At 44.8% G+C, this 25,053-nt stretch overlaps 1 protein-coding gene across 1 annotated transcript in view; it reads left to right on the top strand.

Moving 5' to 3' along the window:
- Positions 1 to 25,053, top strand: part of YTHDC2 (YTH domain containing 2) — a 1,963,388-nt gene that overhangs the window by 481,532 nt on the left and 1,456,803 nt on the right. Inside the window, exon 5 of the mRNA XM_044059160.1 lies at positions 15,115 to 15,317. Within this exon, the coding sequence (XP_043915095.1) occupies positions 15,115 to 15,317 (203 nt within the window). The remainder of the gene's footprint in view (positions 1 to 15,114; positions 15,318 to 25,053) is intronic.

Raw genomic sequence — 25,053 nt, 5'->3', positions numbered from 1 at the left:
CATGCAAACAGTTAAAGATTTCTTACAAGTACAGCCTCCTAGATTTAGCAGGAATTGGCCTTCAAAAAACTGGTCCTTTCCCTTTTCAGACAGGCCTCAGAGGGGTAGATATAGACGCTCCAGAGGGAGGCCTCAAACACAAGATGCTTATAGACCAAGACAGTGGACTGCTTCTACCCCTAGGGGAGGAGAGGACAGGTCACAATCTCAAAGGAAACAAACTCAATGACTCCCTCTGTTGGGCTACAGGAACGTCTTGCCTGGAAGCCCCTCTCAGAGGAAAACTCTCTCTTTTTTTATCAAAATTGGACTCAAATAACCCAAGACAAATGGATTTTGGATGTGATTTTAAGAGGTTACAAATTCCATTTTCATACCTTGCCAAGGCCAAGCGGATGGCCAGACCTTCCAAAACATCAATGGACAGAGGCCTTAAACCAAGTGGAAGCTCTTTTGGCTATGAATGCCATAGAACTGGTTCCTCTTTCAGAGATGGGAAAAGGGTTTTACTCAAGGCTCTTTCTAGTCCAAAGGAAGCAGAATTCATGGCGACCCATTCTGGATCTGTCGGTCTTGAACACCTTTCTAGAGATTCCAAAATTCAAGATGCTTACTCTACAGCAGTTACTTCCAATGCTGTCCAAAGATGCATGGGTGGTAACTTTGGATTTAAAGGAGGCATATTTACACATTCCCATCAGGCAGGATCGCAGAAAATACCTCAGGTTCAAGGCCGGATCGAGGCACTTTCAATTCTCTGCGCTGCCCTTTGGATTGTCTACTGCGCCCAGGGTCTTCACCAAATGCCTGGCTCCAGTAGTAGCTTACTGCAGACTCAAGGGAATTCAAATTTACCCTTATCTGGACGATTGTCTAATTCAGGCAGACAGCAAGGATGTCTTACTCCAGCATCTAGAATTTGTACAGAACCTCCTCAAGTTCCTGGGATTCTCTGTAAACATAAAAAAGTCAAATTTGACACCATCACAACAGATAACTTTTTTGGGCGCACTTCTAAACACTACAACCCAGATGGCATTTCTGACATCCGGAAAACAATTACAGCTGGTCAACTTTCAAAACCTTGGCAACTCTAACCCAACTATCTGCAAGGAAATTCCTGCAGGCTTTGGGTTACATGGCCTCCTGCATCCTTCTCGTACCATATGCAAGACTGCACATGAGGAAAATACAGTGGTACCTAAAAAGTGTATGGTCCCAGCATTGCCACATTTTGGACATACTGATCCCCGTCCTTCCTTGCCTTCAAAATGAATTTCTTTGGTGGTCCAGGGCATGTGCTCTAAACAAAGGGAAACCCTTCCGTCTGCCTCCTGCCACTCAGATTCTAACCACGGACGCCTCGGATTATGCTCTGGGAGCCCATTTTCAGGGAAATTGTCTGCAGGGCCTTTGGACAAAGGATCAGAAGCACCTGCATATCAACTTAAAGGAAATGTTAGCGGTTCAGAAAGCTCTATTGGCCTTCAGGAATCTCATACAACCGGGACAACTACTAATACGGACAGACAGCACCACAGTTATATGATACATAAACAAGCAAGGGAGATCCCATTCCTACCCCCTTTGCAGACTAGCCATGGATTTATGGAACACAGCTCTAGCTTGAAATCTGGATCTTCAAGCTCAGTTTCTACCAGGGAAACAAAATTTCCTGGCAGACAGTTTGAGCAGAAACCTTTCGGATCCACACGAGTGGATGCTGGACACCAAAATATTCAGGATGATAACAGCAGTATGGGGATGTCCTCACATAGACCTCTTTGCATCCCATCTAAATCATCAGCTACAGAATTTTTGCACCAGGACTTTCCACAGAGAAGCTTGGAAAGTGGATGCCCTGTCATTCAGTTGGAGCAACCTCTAGGGATATGCCTTTCCACCTCTTCCACGAGTTTTATTGAAGAAAAAACAGGACAAGCCCAAGATGATGATCTTGCTGGCTCCAAATTGGCCTCAGCAGTTTTGGTATCCAACTCTAAAAAACCTATGCCTGGAGCCTCCTTGTGTTTTACCTCAGTCTCCGAACCTTCTGTCCCAACATCAGGGTTAGGTTCTACACTCTCATGTCAGAACTCTCAGCCTGGCGGCCTGGTTAATCCAGGGCCTTTGATTTCTTCTTTCATACCCAAGCAGGTTATGGAGGTCATTTTAGAAGCCAGACGTCCTAGCACTAGAAAATCTTATGCAGGAAAATGGAAAAGATTTTGTTCCTGGATGCAGGCTCAGGATTCTGATCCTCTTCTTCCTAACATTACTTTAATTTTACTTTACTTGACAGATCTCTTACATAAGGGTCTCTCTTTTTCTCTTCCATCAAGATACATGCCTCTGCTATTTCTGCTCATTATAATACAGACCCTCCCATCTTTTCCCACCAGCTCTTGAGACAGTTCCTCAGAGGAGCTAAGAACTTAAGACCTCCTAGATCTCCTCCCATTCCTGCTTGGGATCTCAACTATGTTTTGGAAAAACTAACCTTGCCTCCTTTTGAGCCTGCCGCTTCTGACATCAAGTTTTTATCTTGGAAGACAGCTATCCTGTTAGCACTAACCTCTGCCAGGAGAGTTTCAGAGTTACAAGCTCTTATGGCTGTGGATCCTTATATTATTTTTCATCAGGACAGGGTATCTTTGAGGACTAATCCTACCTTCATGCCTAAGGTGGTTTCCAAAGTGGCTTTAAATCAAACTATCCTCTTGCCAACCTTTTTCCCCACTCCTCAAAATAAAGGGGAAAGGATCTTCCTTGCATGTACACAGACAACTACGTTTTTACCTGAACAGAACCAAGGACATCAGAAAATCAGAACAATTGTTTGTTTCTTATGCTTCAAGTTCCCAAGGTAAAGCCATTTCAAAACAAACTATTTCGGATTGCTCATGGAATCAGTTTTTGTTATTCACACCATCGAAAGCAAATCCCAGGGAGCATACGGACTCATTCCACCAGAGCTGCTGCCACTTCTGCGGCCTTCCTCAGGGGAGTTCCTACCAAAGACATTTTGGAAGCTGCAACTTGGAGTTCAGTGCATACTTTTTCTAAGCACTACAATCTACCTCTCTATTCTAAGTCTAGGGCAGGCTTTGCCTCTGCAGTCTTGCAGGGCCTTTTAGCCGCCCCTTCTTCTTTATGACCACCTCCCTTTCTTTCAGCTTTGGGATTCTACCCTACAGTCATGACTGCAACAGTGAAACATGATGAACATAGTACAGTTGTGTACACCTCCCATAAATGTAGATGTTAGAGTGTCTTCACTGTTGCAGTCTGGGTTTCCCTCCCTCATGTCCCCTCTTATTTTTACTTTTGAGTATTTCCTTTTTTCACCATTCTTCTGATGTGTATTTGCAAAGGTTATGGGACCTTTTTCATTTTGGGACTCCTGACATCTGGGGCAAGAAAAACTGGAGAAGATGGCGTCGGCTGTCAGCTTTATACTCCTTGCACTCTGACGTCAGGGAGCATGGATGAACAGCCGACGCCGGACCCAGACTAGGATTCTGGCAGACCGAGGGCTGCCTGCCGGCAGGGGAGAACCCCTACAGTCATGACTGCAACAGTGAAGACACTCGAACATCTACATTTATGGTAGGTGTACACAACTGTACTTTGCTTCTTGTTTGGTGACATCCAGGTAGTGAAATTAAAAACCAGTGATTTAATTTTATCCAGTGGGATAGCATTAATGGCTCTTTTTTTATCAGTCGTAGATTTCGGACTAGGAAAGCTCAGAGAAACCTGATTAATTTGCAGCTATTTTTGAAATCCCAACTCTGCCAACTCTGTTTCTTCTTGAGAATAGTGTTATAGAATAGGACCCTGTGACTCCCTTAATTGATATAATGAAGAGTCGTCATTCTGTGCTACTTTTCAAAGCTATGAAGTCAGTACCAGTGTGCTTGTCTTGGCTTTTGGTCTGAGAGCTGCACCTAGATTAAATGTCTTAATTTTCGTCATCTGTTAGTCACATAAACGTTTTTCCTTGTTGAACTTAGGAGTAACACTTAAATTATTAATTTTTATTTATTTGTTTAGTATTTATTTACCAGGAAAGTGTGATTTGGCAGTAACCTGTTTTCAGCAGAGATCTGACGGGGAAAAGCTCCACAATTCAATCAATTTTACAGACAGATGAAACTGTATATAAGTAAGATCTATATTTACAATAGAGATGCGCACGCTGTATACATACGGCATGAGTATGAGCTACTGAATCATGTTAGTGTTTGTTTATGAGGTTGAACAGGACCCATTTATTGGAATAGAAAATACTGTGGTAATGAAGCTAGAGCAATAGAAATTATGATTGCTTGGTTATAGTTTTGAAAAGGCTTAAGAGGTTTTACAGAAAAGGGGAAATATAGCAGTTAAATACCTTTGTTGTTAAGTTGTCTGAAGTCAGCATGGAAGGAATTCCATTTATTTGGTATGCAGTTTGAAAATAATGAATCATGTGCAGTATTAGTTAACTTGGCTAGTTGGAGCAAGTATTTTGTTTGTGGAGTGCGGGTTTCTATTTGGAGAGTGTGAGTAAATAATAGTTTAATGCTGGGTATTTTTCAAGGTTATGAAGTAGCTTGTATATTATTAACTGTGTGTGAGTTAGTATTTGTTTCATTTCAAGCCGGTAGAGGTGAGTTCTGTAGTACTGATTTGTTTAGAATTTTGCTTCCTTGTTGTAGTGTGGCAGAGTTTGATTTGACAGTGGTTTGATTGTTTTATTTATACGTTGGTGATGGGATTAGCCCCACTAGGCTTGTAGCCTCTTTTCTGGGGGGACACAAGTGTTGTTCATACTGTGACGCCTGTGCACTGGCCCAGCAATCAAGGAGCCTGTGCTCACCACTAACAACAGTGAGAGGCGTCCACATTGGGAAGGATAACAAATACACCCACAGTAAAGTACAATTTCCCTTAAGAGCACAGAGGTCACAGTCAGTCTGGGGCTGGTTTCTCCCTTATTTTCCAGATCCCCAATAAGACTCCCCACTGGCACAGCTATAGGGTCCAGATCTCAGCCTAGTGGGGAAGCTAAAACCTTCAGCACCCTCTATGTCCAGCCAGTGCTTCGTGTCCCTGCCCAAGTAGCTGACACACGCACACTTTGAGATAAGAGTTGTATACAACCACACAGACTCACCTGGGGAAGGCTGGCACAGGTTCTCCAGCTGTGTCCCTTTTACCCAGATTATACTGTAGAAATCGCTGCCACCACCCACTAATATTTATAATCTACTAAAAGGCCCTTTGCAGAGGGTGTCCCAGATATTACTGTGCAGTATTATTATCCAAATGGTAACTGCGACTGAACAGCTAAGCTTATCGGCGTGACTTGGACAGTATCAGTATATATGTGCAGTATACTCTAGAGCTTAAATTATCTCTACACAAAACAGCCACAGTTGAAAGATTTTAAAAATATTTAATAATAAATAATAAAAATGCATGACATTACTTCTTACTACACATTGCTAGTCAGGAGTTCAGAGATCACAGAGAGATGCTCAGTAATACAGTAGAAAAGTTCTGACATCAGTATAGAAAGAACTAATCTAAACTTCCCGTTTCCTAGCTATATCTACGAGAAAACACATTTTTAAAATAAACTTTTATATAGAGCAAAGCAGTGCTGGTGATGTTGGATGTTCTGAAGACAAATGGTAAATGCTCTGAGTTTCTCTGTCCTTAAATTGATAGCACAGTGCTACTGACTCATTTCAGATTACGTCATTTTTTTCACTGGTTTCAAGGATAACTGAAACTCTGAGGTTAATAGCCCTTTTGATCTTGCAGCTGGTCAAGAAGCCAGAGAAACAAAATAAATTATACATGTAAATTCTAGCCATCATCTCTGGCCTTAAAACAGTAGGAAGAATTCCTTCATTTAGGCATCTCATTTATGAGTTTTGACATCAAACAATTACACAATGCTTGATTTATCAGCTTTCCTCCAGCAGAGTGCAGTATGGTTACATTTTTAAGTTCAACATTTCACAGCATTTTCTTCCATTTAAGAGAACAAGCCTGTGGCTTGTATTAATATTTACAAATGACAGAATTATCTACAAATTCTATATAGCTAGGCTGGTAGCTTTCACTTGTCTTCTCACACACATCTAGGGAAAATTTGGTCAGACCATTGGGAAAATTGACCTACTCTTTTTGATAAGTGCCATGGGATGTTTGATATCCGCCTTAGCTACCACCAGCTCAGGCAGGATGGGACATTGGTTTATCGTGTCATGAGCTTAGGTTAGTATAAACTGGGGAGGCATAGAACAGTGTTGGAAGTAGGTAAGCATGCAACTGTCTTTTCTAGCTACTTGAATGAAGACTAGTTTTATCCTACATAGGAAGCCTTCTGTTTAGTGTTTTTTTTTCTTGAGATATTTTATTATCAAAATTGATTAACAGTTATGCTTATCGGTTTTGTGTGTGTAATCATTTCTATTGTTCTGTTGGCTAGAAGTTGCTGTGAAGAGTTGCTTTTGGTCACAGTTATTAGGGAACACACAGAATGAATTTAAATTGACATGTTTGAGCATTAGGAAATTGGTAACAAACATGGGGACTAGTCATACTCGCCTATTCTGACGTGATGAAAAGTTCTCCACTTGAGGATTTTTGGAGGAAAATTAGTCAGATTACCCACCAAAGAGGATCCTGTTTCAAATAACTGATTTGGAAAGAATTTCTGATACATTTTTAAGAAGTGAGAAATGTGTTGAGATATATTGATTCTCAGGTCATATTTTTCTTGTGGATATTTTCAACATAGCATTTTACGTTTACTTAAATCCGTAAAATGGAGTGCTGCATTCTGTTTTAATACAAGATGTCCTTGGCTGTGGGTGTGCAGATCTCAGATTAAAGGCTTATGTTTTTACTAGAATTTGTGTGATTTGATATCCTGTCCAGACTTTGACTCACGTTTTGCACACAATAAATTGAAGTATTTCTGTAAATTCTTTATGCATCTGGAATGCAAAATGACAATTTTTAAAAGTTACTTTTTTACTCACTCCTATTTGCCCATAAAGTTACTGTCAAATATTAGTAGTAGTTTGCGCTAACTCTGCGAGGACAGATTGCTTGACTTTGTGGTATCCCCCCTCATTTTTTTTTTAAATTATAAATTTCTTTCCTATTTCTTCAACCAGGAAAAAGTAAAACAAACAATTACAGCACACCTGCACAAGAATGTGAAGTCCACTCCGGTAATGTGAAATCATTCCGTCCTTTAATGTGGAATCAAAATTTGAAAAACATCCTGGAATCTAAAAATGCAATGCCCAAGTATGTGAATAGGAATGGCATGTCTAGATGCAACATGTGCCATTATTGCTCATATATGACAGCAGGGTCATCTTTTACCATCGGGGTTAGGGAATACTAGATCAAACACAAGCTAAACTGTCAGTCCAAAGCTGTAGTCTACATAGCCCAATGCCAGCAATGTCCAGCATTCTACGTAGGAAAGACTGACAGGAAGTTTAGAGAGAGAGTCTACGAGCACCTGTACCACATAATGAAGGGGAACTTTGAGAATGCCTTGAGTAGACACAGACAAGAACACATGGACCACACCTTCAAGTTTAAGGCAATAGACAGTGTTATCCCTGATGGGAGAGGGGGCCTAGAATCCATATATTTGGAAAAGCTAGAACTGATTTGGCAACTGGGGACTAAAGTTTGTGACTACCCTGGGTTAAACGAGATTGACTCCATTACATGTATATTAAAACTAAAAAAAATGTTGAGGTAATTAATGTAAGGAAACATAAGAGTAAGCTACAATAAATTTTGTGAGCTGACACATGAAAGGGAATTATTTAAGTGTCAACTGTGAAACCACACGATTCAGGGGGATAACAGGAAGGAGTGGAAACCTGACATTTAGAACTTATGGCTGTATAATCTAAGTGAATTTACAAGTATTTCATTCCATTTGTATGCATTATGGCTGTTGAAAAAACAGATTGACTCTGCATGGTTACCATAATGTTTGCATACAATTTTCAACAGGGTAGAATGATTGGCAAATAGTAAACCTTACTGTGACATTGTACATAAATATGTATGTCCATGTGAACGTATATACACATTGAAATATAATGCATTGCACTGACACATACATACTAATTGTAATGGTAAGACCTTTTTAGGGGTTTTAAACTTTTTCAAGACCTTTTAAGCATGTGTAGTGTAATAGTCCTTATTGTGAAGACAGGAATGCATTTTTATTATCCATATGATTTATTATTTAATATGACATTTTACAAGGATGAATCTATTTGGCTTTAAAATATCAACCCACTAAGTAGCTTTCCAACTATAGGTCACCGAGTTAGGAGTAGCCGCAATTCCTTGGTTGATTGGAGCTCTGACTAGATTGTGGAGTGTATTTAAATGTTTTAACATTGATGAATGATTTTACCTGAAGAAGTCTCACCACCTGGTGGCACGAAAAGCACTTTGCGTTTATTACTCCTTTTACAGTATTATTTGGTCACATTAAAGGACGTTTTGATTTTACATTACCGCAGTGGACTTCACATTCTTCTGCAGCTGTGTTGAACTCTTTTTCCTATTTCTGCTAACTGTGTTTTCTTGATTCTCCCAGGTATATCTAGGAAATCTCTCCCTAAAGCTGTCATCTTTGGTCTTAGAGTACTGAGATGTTAAGTTGTCTATCTCGCCTTCATTCTTGCTGGTTGGGGTTCGGAGCCGATCCTCGGCTCTGACTCTGGCATCATCAAAAGCTTGAGAGCTGCTTACTGGCCCCCTATATCCCATGATGCCTGGCGCTAGATACACAGATCTTGTTTGCCACTTCTGCTGTGAGGTTGTTCTACTGGCTCAGGTCGTATAAAACTTTATTATTGTATTTTTCTTGTCAAAACTGTAGTTTTTAGTGTAGAATTAGTCGTTAGATTAGACTGTTGTATCGTAGCTAGTTTCTTTTCTAGATCCGTTTACTTTCCCCAAGAAACTCGTTTAAGTTAGAGAGTTTCCCCTCCCCCTTCTCTCCCTTTCCTCACAAAGGTTTTCCTTTTAAGTTAGATGTTAACCTTTCTCTCTATCTCCTTCTAAAAAAAAAAAATTCCTTTATTAATCACTGTTAGTGTTTAGTGATAGTTATATTTAGTTTTTGTTTAGTAGTGCTTGTAATTGGTTGTGGTAACTGTAGTGTGTAAAATTTTACTGGTTGGTTACTTTAACCTTTCTGTGCGTGTTCTTGTCCTTGGTTTTCCTCCAGGATGTCCAAGGATCCTAAACTGTCCGGATTCAAGAAGTGTGACTCATGCTGTCAGATGTCTCTGACATATGGTCACTCTTCTTGTGTTTAATGTCTGGGCGCCATGCACCTGCAGGACTCTTGCTCGATCTGCCATGCTTTCAGTCCAAGAGTCCTGCAGGAGCGCAAAAATAAATTGATCCTGAGGGGTTTGCTTAAACCTCAAGATTCACTGGCGAAGGCTCAGCCTGTGAAATCTTCCAGGCCACCTAAACTGTCCGCTCCAAGTTCGGAGACGTCGTTGAGTGAAACAATACAATCTATCTCGGTTCCGGCTGGAACCGATGTCCCTCCCTCCCAGTCAGCTCTGACATGTTCTTCGGAGCCAGCTGAGAGTTGGAAAAGATCCAGGTCTCCTTCCTTGGAGTCAATACGTTCGGCTCCGAAATCACCCCTGCACCAATCGGAGTGTAGTCATCGCTCATCCCACTCTTCTCAGTCCTCTAGACTTTTGGACCATGACTTGGAAAGAGTGGTCAATAGGCTGTTAAAATCGCAGGCCCTAGCCAAAATGTTGTCCAGCCCTCCTCATCAGGAGTCGGCTCCGTCCACAGCTGTAGATATTCCTCCTCCGACTCATCCTATGAGCTCAGAGCCGGAGTTCGTTGTGGTTCGAGTCATGGAACCATCGGCGCCGATACCCTCTTTTTCAGTTCCGTTGTCGGCTCCGATCCCTTCCATGGTACCTTCCCTGGAGGGATCTGGGCGTCGAGACTCCCTCGTCGGCTCCGAGGGGGCGAGTGGCATCGGAACCTTGTCCGACTCCGCTCTCCTCCTCGGGGCTTCGGCTCAGGTGAGCTCTGCTCCCACATCTGCCTCGGAGCCATCCCCCTCAGTGCGGGGAGGACTTCTGGTTTCTTCGGAGCCGGAGCCCTCTCTGTGTCCGGGCAGGGACGCCTTCGAGGTGGAGTGTACTGGCCCCCTGAGTCAGTCCCACGATCTACCCTATCGGCTCCTCCCCCTAGGGTGCCTGCGTCAGCCCCTTCTCCTCTTCCAGACTCCAAGTGTGGGGATCCAGTGCTCCAGGACACCCCTTTGGGTGTATCCTCCTCTTCCGAGGCCTCCCCTGATCATTTGGAGGATCCACCTCGTAAGAGGAAATGCAAGAGGAAGCATGTTGACCCCCCCCCCCCGAGTCTGTCACATTGGATACTGAGTTAGAGGAGTTGGAAGGGTCCCCAAGATCCCCCTCTGAAGATGTCGCCTTCTCAGACATCCTTAAGATGCTTAGGCAGAGGGGAAACTGGACTACCCTAAGCCCTTCCAAGGATGAGTCGGTATTCGTGGACACGTTTGGATCCCGACCTTCCACCTTCTGGGTGTCTCCGCCTTTAGACCCACTGATGTCTGTGGTGGCTCGGAAGGCATGGATGGCTCCAGATACAGTGGAACTGACCCCTGGAAGACCTGCCAAATTCATTACTGCACCGCAGGACAAACAGTTCTTGACGAAAGGTGTCCCCGTTGATGCCATGGTGGTAGCGGCGTTCACAAAGAAGGAGTTGGCTGAAACTTCATCTGCCCATCCCCCTAACAAGGAGTCCAGGATGATGGACAGATATGGGAAGTGGATGTTCTCTTCGGCGACCTTTTCCATGCGGTCCCTGAATTACCTGTGCCACTTTACCCATCTTCAGAGGTATCTCCTGAAAGAGCTTGGAGATACCCTCCAAGATCATCAGCTGAGGGAGCCCAGGCTAAGGCAGCCTCCCAGCTGGCGATTCTTAATTCAGTGGTAAACTCCTCCATGAGGCTCATTTCGTATGCAGCTGTTGGTGCGAGTAGAGCCGCAGGCACAGGCGTGGCCCTAAGGAGGCACACTTGAATTGTAACTTTGCGGAACCTTTCAGTGTGTCTTTCACCAACACCCCTTTCGATGGTTCCTCTCTTTTTGGATCACAGGTGAATGATACCCTTACCAGGTGTGAGCAGGAAGGCAAGACTCTCTCTGCTGTGTAGGAGTCTGTTTTTCCACTCCTTCCAGACCTTATCCTAAGGGTCAGAAGAGTGGGAAGATGTGGTTCCGGAAATCCCAGGGAGCCTTGCCGGACACACGTGGTGAGTTAACATCCAGGGGCAGAGGAGGGAACAATAACAGACGCCGCCCTCCTGGCAGAGGGGGTCCGCAAAATTAGGGCAGCAGAGAATCTTTCTCTGAGAAGCCCTTCCAGCATCCCTGAAGGGTTGCCCGGCTACCCACCTCTGGAGGCAGTCAGGGGAAGATTATCGCTGTACCCAAGAGCCTGGCAAGACAATAACACAAGACAAATGGGTACAGTCCGTCATATCCGGAGGCTACAGAATTCCCTTTGTTCGCACCCCCTTGAGGTCAAACAAGTCCCTTCCAGATGTTCCACCCATTCTAAGGGACCAAGCAGTGCAAGAAGTCTCAAAACTGCTAAGAAAAAGGGCCATCCAGCAAGTCCCAGCAGACCAACAAGGGTCCAGAATTTACTCAAGGTTCTTTTTGGTACCAAAAAAGACAGGGGACTGGAGACCCATTTTGGATCTCAGCAGACTAAACAAGTCTGTACAAAGAACGAAGTTCCAGATGGTCACGCTTCAATCCTTTTTACCCTTCCTGGGTCAGGACAATTGGATGTGCTCCATAGATCTTCAGGATGCATACTACCACATTAAAATGGACAGACGCTCCAGAAGATTCCTTTGCTTTCGGCTGGGAGCCAGCCATTATAAGTTCAGAACTCTGCCCTTTTGTCTCACCACAGCCCCCAGGGTGTTTACCAAATGTATGGCAGTAGTTACCGCTCACCTGAGATGGCAAGGATTCCAGGTGTTTCCATACCTCGACGACTGGCTCCTCACTGCTACCACCAGACATCACCTTCTGCGAGCCAATGACTGTACTATCGATACTTGCTCCAGGCTAGGTATCTCAATAAATTTCAAAAAGTCTGCATTGTTGTCCTGTCAGTCTATCACCTTTATAGACGCAAATTTAAATACCAAAGACATGTTAGCGAGTCTCCCACCAGACAGGGTGTTAGTGATTAGTCAGCATGTCAAGGTTTTTATTAGCATGCAAAAGAATTCAAGCCAGGTTTGTCCTTCAAACTCTGGGTCTCATGGCAACAGCGATCGTACTTCTCCCTTTAGCTCGTTTTCACATGAGGATTCTCCAGTGGCTTCTTTTCACCCAACGGTCCTTCCAGCAACTTCCCATGACTTACATGATTATGATCACTCAAGCATGCAAGAAGCACCTTGCGTGGTGGATGGTCTCCACATCAGTGCTCCATGGCAGACCATTTGTTCGCCCCCCTCCAGTGGCTACGGTGACCACTGACGCCTCCCTGATCGGGTGTGGGGGGGGGGCATTATTAGGGCAGAACAGTCCAAGGCACCTGGCAACCTCACGAGTATCATCTGCACAGAAATGTCTTGGAGATGGGAGCCGTGCTCTTAGCGTTGCAAGCTCTTCAGGACTCTCTTCCTACTGGGACTATTGCAATTCAAACGGACAATATGTCTGTAGTGTGATACATCAACAAGCAGGGCGGAACCAGGTCCTACCCTCTATGTCGAGAAGTACTCCGATTCTGGCAGTGGGCGATCTCTTCCCAACGGTTTCTGATTGCAACGCACATCCCTGGGGAAGGTCCATCGTCATAGCAGACAGACTGAGCAGAGCAATTCTCATGCCTCACGAGTGGTCTCTGAACCAGGTAGTTGCGGACCAAATCTTCCGCAAATGGGGCCAACCTTGCTGCGACCTGTTTGCAACTCCCTTCAACAGCAAGTGCAGCAATTTCTTCTCTCTCCTTCCACTTCCCGGACATTCCCCCAGAGACGCTGTAGTCCACGATTGGCCTCAGGGACTTCTTTATGCATTCCCGCCTTTTCCCCTCATCCTGAAGCTAATTCAGAAAGCTACCGTTTTGGGTTGCAAAATGATCCTCATTGCTCCTTACTGGCCTCAGCAAATATGGTTCCCGTTCCTGCATCACTATCTTCTCGAACAGCCATGGATTCTGGACCTAGTTCCAGACCTCCTGATTCATCAGTCGGGCGGGCTGCACCAATAACTCACACTCTCTCCAGCTCACGGCTTGGTTGCTCCACTTGCAACCTTAGCCAGGCTCCCAGATATCTCCCCCTCTGTGCGCGAAATCCTTTTGTCATCACACAAGTCTGCAACCAGAAAAACTATGCTAGTAGGTGGAAACGTTTTTCTTCCTGGGCAGAGGCAAAAAGTATAGACCCCTTTTCAGCCCCTGTACACTACATTTTGGAATTTCTTGCTTAGCTCTTCCATGCTGGGTCCGCTTCCGCTACAGTTAGAGTTCAGTTAGCTGCAATTTCAAATTTTCACATTGGACTGTCAAAACAATGTCATGTCCCATAAGCTGTGTAAACCCTTTTTCAAAGGAACCACTCTGCTCAGGCCCCCAGTGAGAGATCCTCCACCACCGTGGGATCTAAATTTGATTTTAGCTTCTTTAATTTTACCCCCTTTCGAACCTGCAGTTTCTTGTTCATTGAAGTTCTTATCTTGGAAAACCCTTTTTCTGGTAGCTATTACTTCAGCCAGAAGAGTTTTGGAACTACAGGCTCTTTCTATCCGTCCCCCATACCTCGTGTTCCACAATGACAGGGTTGCTCTTAGGACTAATCCTTCCTTCCTTCCTAAGGTCTCTTCAGAGAGTAACTTGAATCAGTCCATAGACTTTCCTGTGTTTTTCCCTAACCACTCCAACTGGGCGGAATATAAGTTGCATCAGTTAGATGTTCACAGGCAGCTTTGCTTTTATTTGCATAGAACCAAAGACATTAGAAAATCAGATCAACTTTTCCTGTCCTATGCAGTAGGTAATCAAGGTCTTCCGGTCTCCAAGGTAACCTTATCCAGGTGGTTGACTTCTATCATCACATTCATATATCAACTCAGGAATAAAAAATTACCAGTCAAACCAAAAGGTCACTCCACCAGAGCTTTAGCTACTTCGGTGGCTTTTCAGGCTAGGTTGCCCATGGAATCTATTTGTGCTGCGGCTACATGGGCCAACCCACATACCTTCACTTCACATTACAAGTTGGATTTGGTTTCCAGAAGCAGAGCTGATTTTGGTTCCACTGTTCTGAAGAGTCTCTTCCGATGAGCCACCCAGGGTTTTAGGTATTAGGGACACTGTCCCAACCAGCAAGAATGAAGGCGAGATAGACAACTTAACATAAAGAAGTTATGTACCTACCATAGCGTTCCATGTTAGTTGTCTTCTTCTCGCCTTCTTTCTTGCGACCCCCCTCCATCCCCCTATCCTAGTGGACCAAGAAGAGTTCTTCTTGATTTTTCACTGGCTGAGTCTTTTCTGGCTATTTCTTTCTGACTAGTAGTCTCTCCAGTAAGATGTATGCATTCTAGGATAGGATTCCCTTATTATTATTATTATTATGTCTGCAGTTAGACTTACCAAATGAGATCTGGGTATATAGCGCCAGACATCATGGGATATAGGGGGCCCTCGAGCCAGTAAGCAGCTCTCGAGCTTTTGAAGATGGCCGAGTTGGAGCCGAAGATCAGCTGCGAACCCCAACCAGCAAGAAAGAAGGCGAGAAGGCAACTAACATGGAACGTTATGGTAGGTACATAACTTCTTTTTCTGTGGCTTGCATGGCTGTGCCTTTTTTGTTTAAATACATGCTATCACAAGGTAGTATTTTGTACTGGACCATTTACTCATGTTGGTCCACAGATAAGATATTTTCTTTGGGGAGGGTGTTGGAGCTGTGTGAGAAGTTTCATTTGCTTTACTTATGAATTTTTCCCTTTCCAGAGAACACCCGTGAGATGAACAGGACCAGTGGACGGCTCAATAATGGCATTCCTCAGATTCCACCTAGACGGGGTATTTCTGAATTTGATTCCTTTCGGCAGTCACTACCAGTATTTGACAAGCAGCCTGAGATTGTGAAGACAATCAAAGAAAACCGCGTGACCTTAATTATAGGGGAGACTGGTTCAGGGAAGACTACTCAGGTACTGTGTGTATGCCAGGCTTCATCCTTTTCACTTTGAAACTCTAATGAAGCTAATTTTTGTTATACCAGAGAGTATTACTGACATTTTTGTTTACATAAGTTCATTAATTTAATAAAAAAAGAAGTTTTCTACTGTTACTTGGTTTTTGTTGTAGAAAAATTATGTTTAAGATAACATGCATATTTGTTTTCATTATACATTTTGCACAGTTCCCCTTCGGAATGTTGAACGGCTGAACTCTTGAAATTCATATGGCCGAAGCCATATGCTCGAATTTCAGAAGCTCGATCTTCTGAAAGGGAAAAAAAAATAAAAAAACAATGTTTCTGCAGGGGGCCAAGCCCCCCTGTGCCCCCACACCCCCCCGCTACTTATTTATTCCAACTCTGAGATCGCACTACAGTGCAGAAATGGAAATCGCCCATTCTGTGCTGTATGCTGATCCCCATTCAGAAGGTCGAGCTTCTGAACTTTCGAGCATATGGCCTCAACCATATGCATTTTGAGATTTCAGCTGTTCGACCTTCTGAAGGAGAACCATTTTGTACATATTTAAAGTTTGTCCTCTTTCACATTTAGTTTTCTGTACTTGATGATGTCCTTCAAGGATGCATCTGCAGTCCTAACAAATGGGTTGTCCTGCCTCAGGCAGCCCTTCGGTCGGCCGGATTCCAAAGTCTGGGTCTGGCCTCGGCTGATGTCGCACTTCACCCAACGTCATAGCTGCTGTTTATTGGGTATAAAGGCATCAGCCGACGCCATCTTCCTCAGTCTTTCTTGCCGTGCGGTGCCCGAAGCAGAAGCTGTTCGCAAGTGCCGGTCGGTCAGATCCAGAGATTACTACTAGCCGAAGACTTCTAAAAAGCTAAGTACCCCGTTGGGAACTCTTTCTTGCCTCAGCCGATGTCAGAAAAAGTAAATGTTTAACTTGTGGGAAACAAATACCTCATAAGGATTTCCACTCTTACTGCCTTCCTTGCTTAGGCCCAGACCACGACGTATCAGCTTGTCTAGCCTGTGCTTCCTTCAACCGACGGACACTTAGACGTCGGTCGGAGTTTGCAGAGGAGTTTTTTGGTCCCGCTTTTGCTTACAAAATGCCGTCGGAGACTCCGACTTCACAATTAGCTAAAAAGCGTAAGGAAAAGGACCGACACTCACGGTCCGCGGTTTCGGCCGAAACCACGGTTAAGCCAACCGCGAGTGTCTCGGTTTCGGCCGAAACAGAGTCCTCGGTTCTTCCTTCGACCAAAAGCTTGCCTCCGATAGCCGAGGCCTCACACAGCATGGCTGAATCCGCTACTGAACTTACCCCTGCTGTAGCAGGCTCCCAGGATTTATCTGATACTATTCCTTTAGACATATCTACTCCTGCACTTGGAGCTGCTAGGCCCCCTGCATCTATGTCTATCAAGGCTTTTTCTAGGGCTAAAGCAGCTAAATCTTCTAAGGCCTTACCTGCTAAAACCCCCTCACACAGGCATACCTCCCGTTCCCAAATGCTCAGCTTGGCTGAGGATCTCATTTCTTTGATCAGGGGTTCCCAACCTCACCCAGACAGGGCCTCTCAACCCCCTCCAGAGAAGAGGCCTAGAGCAGAGCCCCCGGATCCTGTTTCTACAGACTTTTCCTCAGATGATTCAGACAACACAGGTCCTCCAGAAGGCCCATATTCTCCTTATGAGGATTCCGATGCAGAAGACTCCATTCCTTCTGCCTCTCCTCCAGAGGAATTTTCTTTTGGGGAAACTTTACATGCTATGAGAGAGCATTTTCAATGGCAGGGCCAGGATTTTTCAGATTCAAGGAAAAGGCTTAGGACCTTTTTACATTTACCACAGCATAGGCCTTTAGCCATTCCTCCAGTACTCACAGTTGTTGATGATGCTTATAATGATGCTTGTACTGCCCCTGACTCTATCCCCCCGGCCCCTGCCAAGCCCGACAGATATTACAGGGTCCCGGACACACACTTTCACTTGTATAAGGCTCCTATTGCAGATCCTGAAACCATTTCACAGGGCCCCAAAGCTGTAGCAGCTGCCTCTGCCAAAAACCCCCTCCCCTCTGAAAGAGAATCTAGAGCATTAGAGAGATGGGGTAAAAAAGTTTATACTTCTGCTACTCTTTCGGCTAGGGCCTTAAACTGTCAATTCCACATGATTCAGTATCAGGAATTTTTGTTAGACCAGCTCAATAAAAAACTGTCCTCTCCTGAACCTATAGACCGTAAGTCCCTTCAGGATTTGGTACATAACACTCAGCAGGTCAGTAATCATTCCTTAAAATGCGGCTATGATGCACTGGAGGCTTCCTTTAGATCAGCTATGACTGGAACAGTGATTAGAAGGCATGCCTGGTTAAAAGAGCAATCCCTACCAGACCATGTAAAGTCAAAGCTTCTAGATGCTCCCATGGAGAAACAAAGTTTGTTTGGTTCCCCTGCACAGCAAGTGCTAAAAAAAGGTGGAAGAAAAAGCAAAATCTGTCCAAACAGTCAAGGATTTCTTACAGGTACAGCCTCCGAGGTTTAGTAGAAACTGGCCTTCGAAGAATTGGTCCTTTCCAGATACCTCCAGAGCACAGAGAGGCAGAAATAGGCGCCCAAGAGGCAGAGGTCAATCCAGAGGTGCCTACAGGGAGCGCCAGTGGCAGCCCAACAACCAGAGAGGTACTGCCACAGATCCAGCTACGACCACTCCAACAGGACAGACACAATGACTTGCCTCTGATACCGCCTACCAGGGAACAACTGCAAGCACCCTTAGGCGGAAAGCTTGCCTTATTTTCCGTAAACTGGCATTACATTACAGGAGACAAATGGATTTTACAGACAATAGACAAAGGCTACAGGTTTCACTTCCACACTCTACCAAAAGAGAGGGATGCCAAACCTACCACCAAACCAAAAACAAATGCTCTAGCACAAATCAACCACCTACTAAGGATGAGAGCTATAGAAAAGGTACCGCCTATGGAACAAGGGCAAGGATTTTACTCCAGACTTTTCCTGGTTCCAAGAAAAGAAAACCAATGGAGACCTATTCTCGACCTGTCCGCTCTGAACACATATCTCATTGTTCCAAAATTCAAAATGCTGACCCTACAGCAACTTCTTCCCATGCTGGGCAAGGAGTCTTGGCTGGTGACTCTAGATCTCAAGGAGGCATACCTGCACGTCCCTATACGACCAGATTGCAGAAGATACCTCAGATTTCTTGCAGGATCAGAGCATTATCAATTCTCAGCATTGCCCTTTGGCTTATCTACTGCGCCCAGAGTATTCACGATATGCCTGGCATCAGTAATTGCTCATTGCAAGCTTCAGGGAATTCAAATTTACCCATACCTGGACGACTGCCTGATACAAGCGGACAAGACCAAATTAACAAAAGATTTGGAAAAGGTTATACAACTACTGCAAGCCCTGGGATACACAGTCAACATGAAAAAGTCAAGGCTGGTACCATCCCAAAGGATAACATTCTTGGGCGCAGAACTGGACACAACAAAGCAAATGTCATTTCTCACAGCAGAAAAACAAAAGCAACTACCACTCTATTTCATGGCATTAACAACGCAGAACCAGCTTACAGCAAGGAAAGTCCTGCAAGCCCTCGGATACATGGCATCCTGCATAATATTGATTCCACATGCCAGGCTCCATATGAGAAAGTTGCAATGGTACCTAAGGAATTTATGGTCTCAACACAAGCACAGTCTAGAAGCCCAGATTCCAATAATTCCATGCCTGAAACAAGAATTCCGGTGGTGGGCTCAGGCCTGTCAGCTGAACAGAGGTCTGCCCTTCCACAAACCTCTCCCAAGCCAGACTATCACCACGGACGCCTCAGACCTAGGCTGGGGGGCACACATGGTGGACAAGTGTATACTAGGCCTATGGACACAAGACCAGCTGAGCCTGCATATCAATCAAAAAGAGATGCTGGCAGTGAAACAGGCACTTCAGACGTTCAGACCTTTTCTTCAACAAGGTCATTTACTGATAAGGACGGACAACACCACAGTCATGTGGTATATCAACAAACAGGGAGGCATACACTCATATCCTCTATGCCGGATGGCAATGGACCTGTGGAATGTGGCCCTGAACCACAACATTCAACTCCAGGCCAAATTTGTGCCAGGAAAAGAAAATGCACTAGCAGACACCTTAAGCAGAACTACCACGGATGCCCACGAATGGATGCTGCATCCAGACATCTTCAAAACCATTACAAAGAAATGGGGACTACCAGAAATAGACCTGTTCGCATCCCCACACAACCACCAATTGAGGAAATTCTGCACAAGGACATACCACCCTCTTGCTTGGAAGGTGGACTCCCTATCCTTCAGTTGGGAAAACCTGACAGCATATGCATTCCCACCTCTTCCTTTGATGCACAAAGTGCTACTGAAAATCAAAGAAGATCACCCAAGGATCATCCTGATAGCTCCAGACTGGCCGAGGCAGCATTGGTACCCGCTACTGAGGAGTATGTCTCGGACACACGCATGGCCTCTACCTCTAGTTCCTTTACTGCTAACACAGAACAACTACAGAATCCTACATCCAAACTTGAAAACACTGCAGCTAGCTGCTTGAAATATTACATAAAGCAAAATAGCCCAGACTTATCTCAGAGGGTTAAAGACATTATCCTGGAGGCTCGCAGACCCTCCACAAGGAAGACTTATTCAGCCAAATGGAAAAGATACCTCATTTGGAGTACAGCAAAAGGAGAAAATGTATCATTAGCAAACATAGTTAACATCCTGGAATACTTAGCAGAACTTTTCCACAATGGCCTGTCTTACTCCTCCATTAAGATTCATGCATCAGCAATTTCAGCAGAATACAACATGGATCCTCCAGTCTTCTCTCATCCTCTACTCAGGCAGTTTCTGAGAGGAATTAAAAATGTAAAGCCTCCAAGGAAGCCACCTTTGCCTACATGGGACCTTAACTTTGTGCTGGAAAAGTTAACACTTCCTCCTTTCGAACCAGCAGCAACAGCAGAATTACAGTTCTTATCTTGGAAAACTGCTTTCCTGCTAGCAATCACTTCAGCAAGAAGGGTTTCTGAACTACAGGCATTAATGGCAGTACAGCCCTTCCTTAACTTCCGTCAGGATAGAGTGTCCTTGAGAACTAATCTTATTTTTATGCCAAAAGTGGTCTCCAGGGTATCATTGAACCAATCAATCCACCTGCCAACATTCTTCCCCAACCCACAGAACAGGGGGGAGAGACTATTACATACATTGGATGTGCACAGGCAATTGCGCTATTATCTGGACAGAACCAAAACCAACAGAAAGACTGACCAGCTTCTGGTAGCGTATGCAACAGGAATGGAAGGAAAAGCAATTTCAAAACAATCTCAAAATGGATAGGAAATTGCATTAGATTTTGTTACTCATTTCATGGAAAGACAACTCCAGAAAACATCAGACCTCACTCCACAAGAGCTACAGCCACTACTACAGTTTTCCTACGAGGAGTGGCTACCAAAGACATTTTAGAAGCTGCTACTTGGAGCTCCGTGCATACATTTGCCAAGCATTATAATCTACCTTTATACTCCAGATCCCGAGCAAGTTTTGCAACTGCTGTTTTGCAAGGGATCTTAGCTACACCATAAGCATCTTTTAGTGCCTCCACCCCCAGTTTGGCTATGGTATTCTACCCATTTGTTAGGACTGCAGATGCATCCTTGAAGGACATAGTACAGTTTTGTACCTACCATAAATGTAGATGTCTGAGAGGTATGCATCTGCAGTCAGGATTACCCACCCTCCTTCCCCTCTGTGGTACTCCTAGGGTATTTGCCCATCTTATAGCTAACTGGGGGAATCTATTATGGTGTATTTGTTTGTATATATGTATATACATGCTTATTTTGTTTGCTCTCTACTGTTTGGAACCATTTGCATTTATCCAAATTTAGCCTTCCTAGAGGGCACCTGGCATCTGGGGCAAGAAACACTGAGGAAGATGGCGTCGGCTGATGCCTTTATACCCAATAAACAGCAGCTATGACGTCGGGTGAAGTGCAACATCAGCCGAGGCCAGACCCAGACTTTGGAATCCGGCCGACCGAAGGGCTGCCTGAGGCAGGACATCCCATTTGTTAGGACTGCAGATGCATACCTCTCGGACATCTACATTTATGGTAGGTACAAAACTGTACTTTCTTTAATATGGCTTCTATTTTATGTACCCTCTAGCTGAGCCTGTCATTTACTTGCTTTTGGTGCAGGATGTCAGGAGTCTTTTGTTTAAGCGATAATTTAATAAAAGTGTTTAAGACATAGGCATGCCTAACATTAATAGAGTAGAAGACAAATCATATCAACATTTTTTACCCATTTACACATTTTGTACATTATATATGGTGATCTTCATGATGTCCTTCAAGGATGCATCTGCAGTCATAACATATGGGTTGTCCTGCCTCAGGCAGTCCTTCGGTCGGCCGGATTCCAAAGTCTGGGTCTGGCCTCGGCTGATGTCGCACTTTCCCCGACGTCAGAGTGTCTGGGGTATAAAAGCATCAGCCGACGCCATTTTCCTCAGTCTTTCTTGCCGCGCGGTGCTCGAAGCAGAAGCTGTTCGCAAGTGCCGGTCGGTCAGATCCAGAGATTTCAGCTACCGAAGACTTCGAAAAAAGCTAAGTACCCCGTTGGGGACTCTTTCTTGCCTCAGCCGATGTCAGACAAAGTAAATAATTGTTTAACTTGTGGGAAACAAATACCTCATAAGGATTTCCATTCTTACTGCCTTCCTTGCTTAGGCCCAGACCACGACGTATCAGCTTGTTTAGCCTGTGCCTCCTTCAACCGACGGACTCTTAGACATCGGTCGGAGTTTGCAGAGGAGTTTTTTGGAACCGCTTTTGCTTATAAAATGCCGTCGGAGACTCCGACTTCGCATATGGTCAAAAACCGCAAGGAAAAGGACCGACACACGCGGCCCGCGGTTTCGGCTGAAACCACGGCTAGGCCTACCGTGAGTGCCTCGGTTTCGGCTGAAACCGAGTCCACGGCTATTCCTACTACCGAAACCATACCTCCGACCACCGAGGCCAGAGAGGCCCCAGCTGAGTCGGCTTCAGAACTCCCTACCGAAGCTAGTGTTCAGGATTTGTCCGACAACATACCTTTGGACATTTCTACCCCTGCACGTGGGGCATCTAGGCCCCCAGCTTCTATGTCTATTAAGGCCTTCTCCAGGGCTAAAGCTGCCAAACTTTCAAAAGCTTTGCCTGCCAAATCTACATCCCAGAGGCCTTCCTCTAGTTCTCAGATCCTCAGTCTTGCTGAGGACCTTATCTCCTTAATTAGGGGTTCCCAACCTCACCCAGACAGGGCCTCCCAACCTCCTCCAGACAAAAGGCCCAGGACTGACCCCTCTGAACCTCACTCCTCAGATTACTCCATGGATGGATCTGATTTGTCAGACCACCAGGAAGGGGCCTACTCGCCTTATGAGGATTCAGATGCAGAAGAATCTATCCCTTCGGCCTCCCCTCCTGAAGAATTTTCTTTTGGGGGAGACCTTACACTCCATGAGAGAACACTTTCAATGGCAGGGTCAGGATTTCTCTGATTCTAGAAAAAGATTAAGGACCTTTTTGCATTTGCCCCAGCATAGGCCCTTAGCTATACCTCCGGTTCTAACTGTAATTGATGATGTGTACAATGATGTCACTACTGCACCTGATTCACTTCTTCCGGCCCCCTCCAAACCTGACAGATATTACAGGGTCCCGGATTCTCACTTCCACCTGTATAAAGCCCATGCTGCAGACCCAGAAACTATTTCTCAGGGCCCTAAAGGGGTTGCAGCCGCTACTGCCAAAAATCCCCTACCCTCTGAAAGAGAGTCTAGAGCATTAGAGAGATGGGGAAAAAAGGTTTATACATCTGCTACTCTTTCTGCCAGGGCGTTAAACTGTCAATTCCATATGATACAGTACCAAGAATATTTGTTAGATCAGCTAAATAAGAAACTTTCTGCACCTGAACCCTTAGACCGTAAATCCCTTCAGGATTTGGTACACAACTCACAACAGGTCAGTAATCATTTCTTAAAATGTGGCTATGATGCACTGGAGGCTTCATTTAGATCAGCTATGACTGGGGCAGTAATTCGTAGACATGCCTGGCTGAAGGAGCAATCTTTACCAGACCATGTCAAGGCTAAACTCCTCGATGCTCCAATGGAGAAACAACATTTATTTGGCTCCCCTGCACAGGAGATTCTAAAGAAGGTTGAAGAAAAAGCAAAATCTGTGCAAACAGTTAAAGATTTCCTGCAAGTTCAGCCTCCGAGGTTCAGCAGAAACTGGCCTACAAAGAATTGGTCCTTTCCAGACTCCTCCAGAGCACAGAGAGGCAGAAACAGGCGCCCTAGAGGCAGAGGTCAATCCAGGGGCCCCTACAGAGGCCGTCAGTGGCAGCCTGCAAACCAGAGGAGTAGTGCAACAGCTACAACTACTACCACTACTACAGGACAGACCCAATGACTTGACTCTGATTCCGCCTACCAGGGATCAACTGGAAGCACCCTTGGGTGGAAAGTTGGCTTTATTCTCGAAAAACTGGCATTGCATTACAAAGGATTCATGGACATTGCAAATAATCGACAAAGGATACAGGTTTCACTTCCATACTTTGCCAAAAAGAGGCGGAATGCCAAACCTTCCACCAAACCAGAAGGTAGAGGCTTTAAGACAAATCAGCAAGTTACTTCAGATGAAAGCTATAGAAAGGGTACAATCTACAGAACAAGGCCAAGGATTTTACTCCAGACTATTCCTTGTGCCAAGAAAAGAAAACCAATGGAGGCCTATACTCGACCTGTCCGCACTGAACACTTATCTCATTTTGCCAAAATTCAAAATGCTGACCCTACAGCAACTTCTTCCCATGTTGGGCAAGGAGTCTTGGCTGGTGACTCTAGATCTCAAGGAGGCATACCTGCACGTCCCTATCCGACCAGATTGCAGAGACACCTCAGATTTCTTGCAGGATCAGAGCATTATCAATTCTCAGCAATGCCCTTTGGCTCATCTACTGCACCCAGAGTATTCACGAAATGCCTGGCATCAGTAATTGCACACTGCAGACTTCAGGGAATTCAAATTTATCCATACCTGGACGACTGCCTAATACAAGCGGACAACAAGAAGAAATTGTTAAAGGACTTGGCCTATGCCATATACCTGCTACAAACCTTGGGATACACAGTCAACATCCAAAAGTCAAGACTAGTACCATCCCAAAGGATAACCTTTTTGGGTGCGGATCTGGACACAATCACTCAGATGACTTTTCTCACAGAAGAAAAACAAAAACAACTTCCAGATTACTTCATGACTCTGACAAGACAAACTCAGCTTACTGAAAGGAAAGTCCTGCAGGCCCTGGGTTACATGGCATCCTGCATAATTTTAATTCCACATGCCAGGTTGCATATGAGGAAATTACAATGGTACCTAAGGAATGTATGGTCTCAACACAGTCACAGTCTAGAAACCATGATACAAATCATTCCATGCCTTCAAAAGGAATTCCTGTGGTGGGCTCAGGCCTGCCAGTCCAACAGAGGGTTGCCTTTCAACAAACCAAAAACAAGGCAGACCATCACCACGGACGCCTCAGACCGAGGATGGGGAGCACACATGGAGGACAACGTATCCAAGGCCTATGGCCTCAAGGGCAG

Source organism: Protopterus annectens, chromosome 17.part0 (assembly GCF_019279795.1).
Source record: "Protopterus annectens isolate FY-2018-M chromosome 17.part0, PAN1.0, whole genome shotgun sequence".
Classification (NCBI taxonomy): Eukaryota; Metazoa; Chordata; order Ceratodontiformes; family Protopteridae; genus Protopterus; species Protopterus annectens.
The sequence above is the reverse complement of the archived record's forward strand: the minus strand, read 5'-3'. Positions and strand labels throughout refer to the sequence as shown.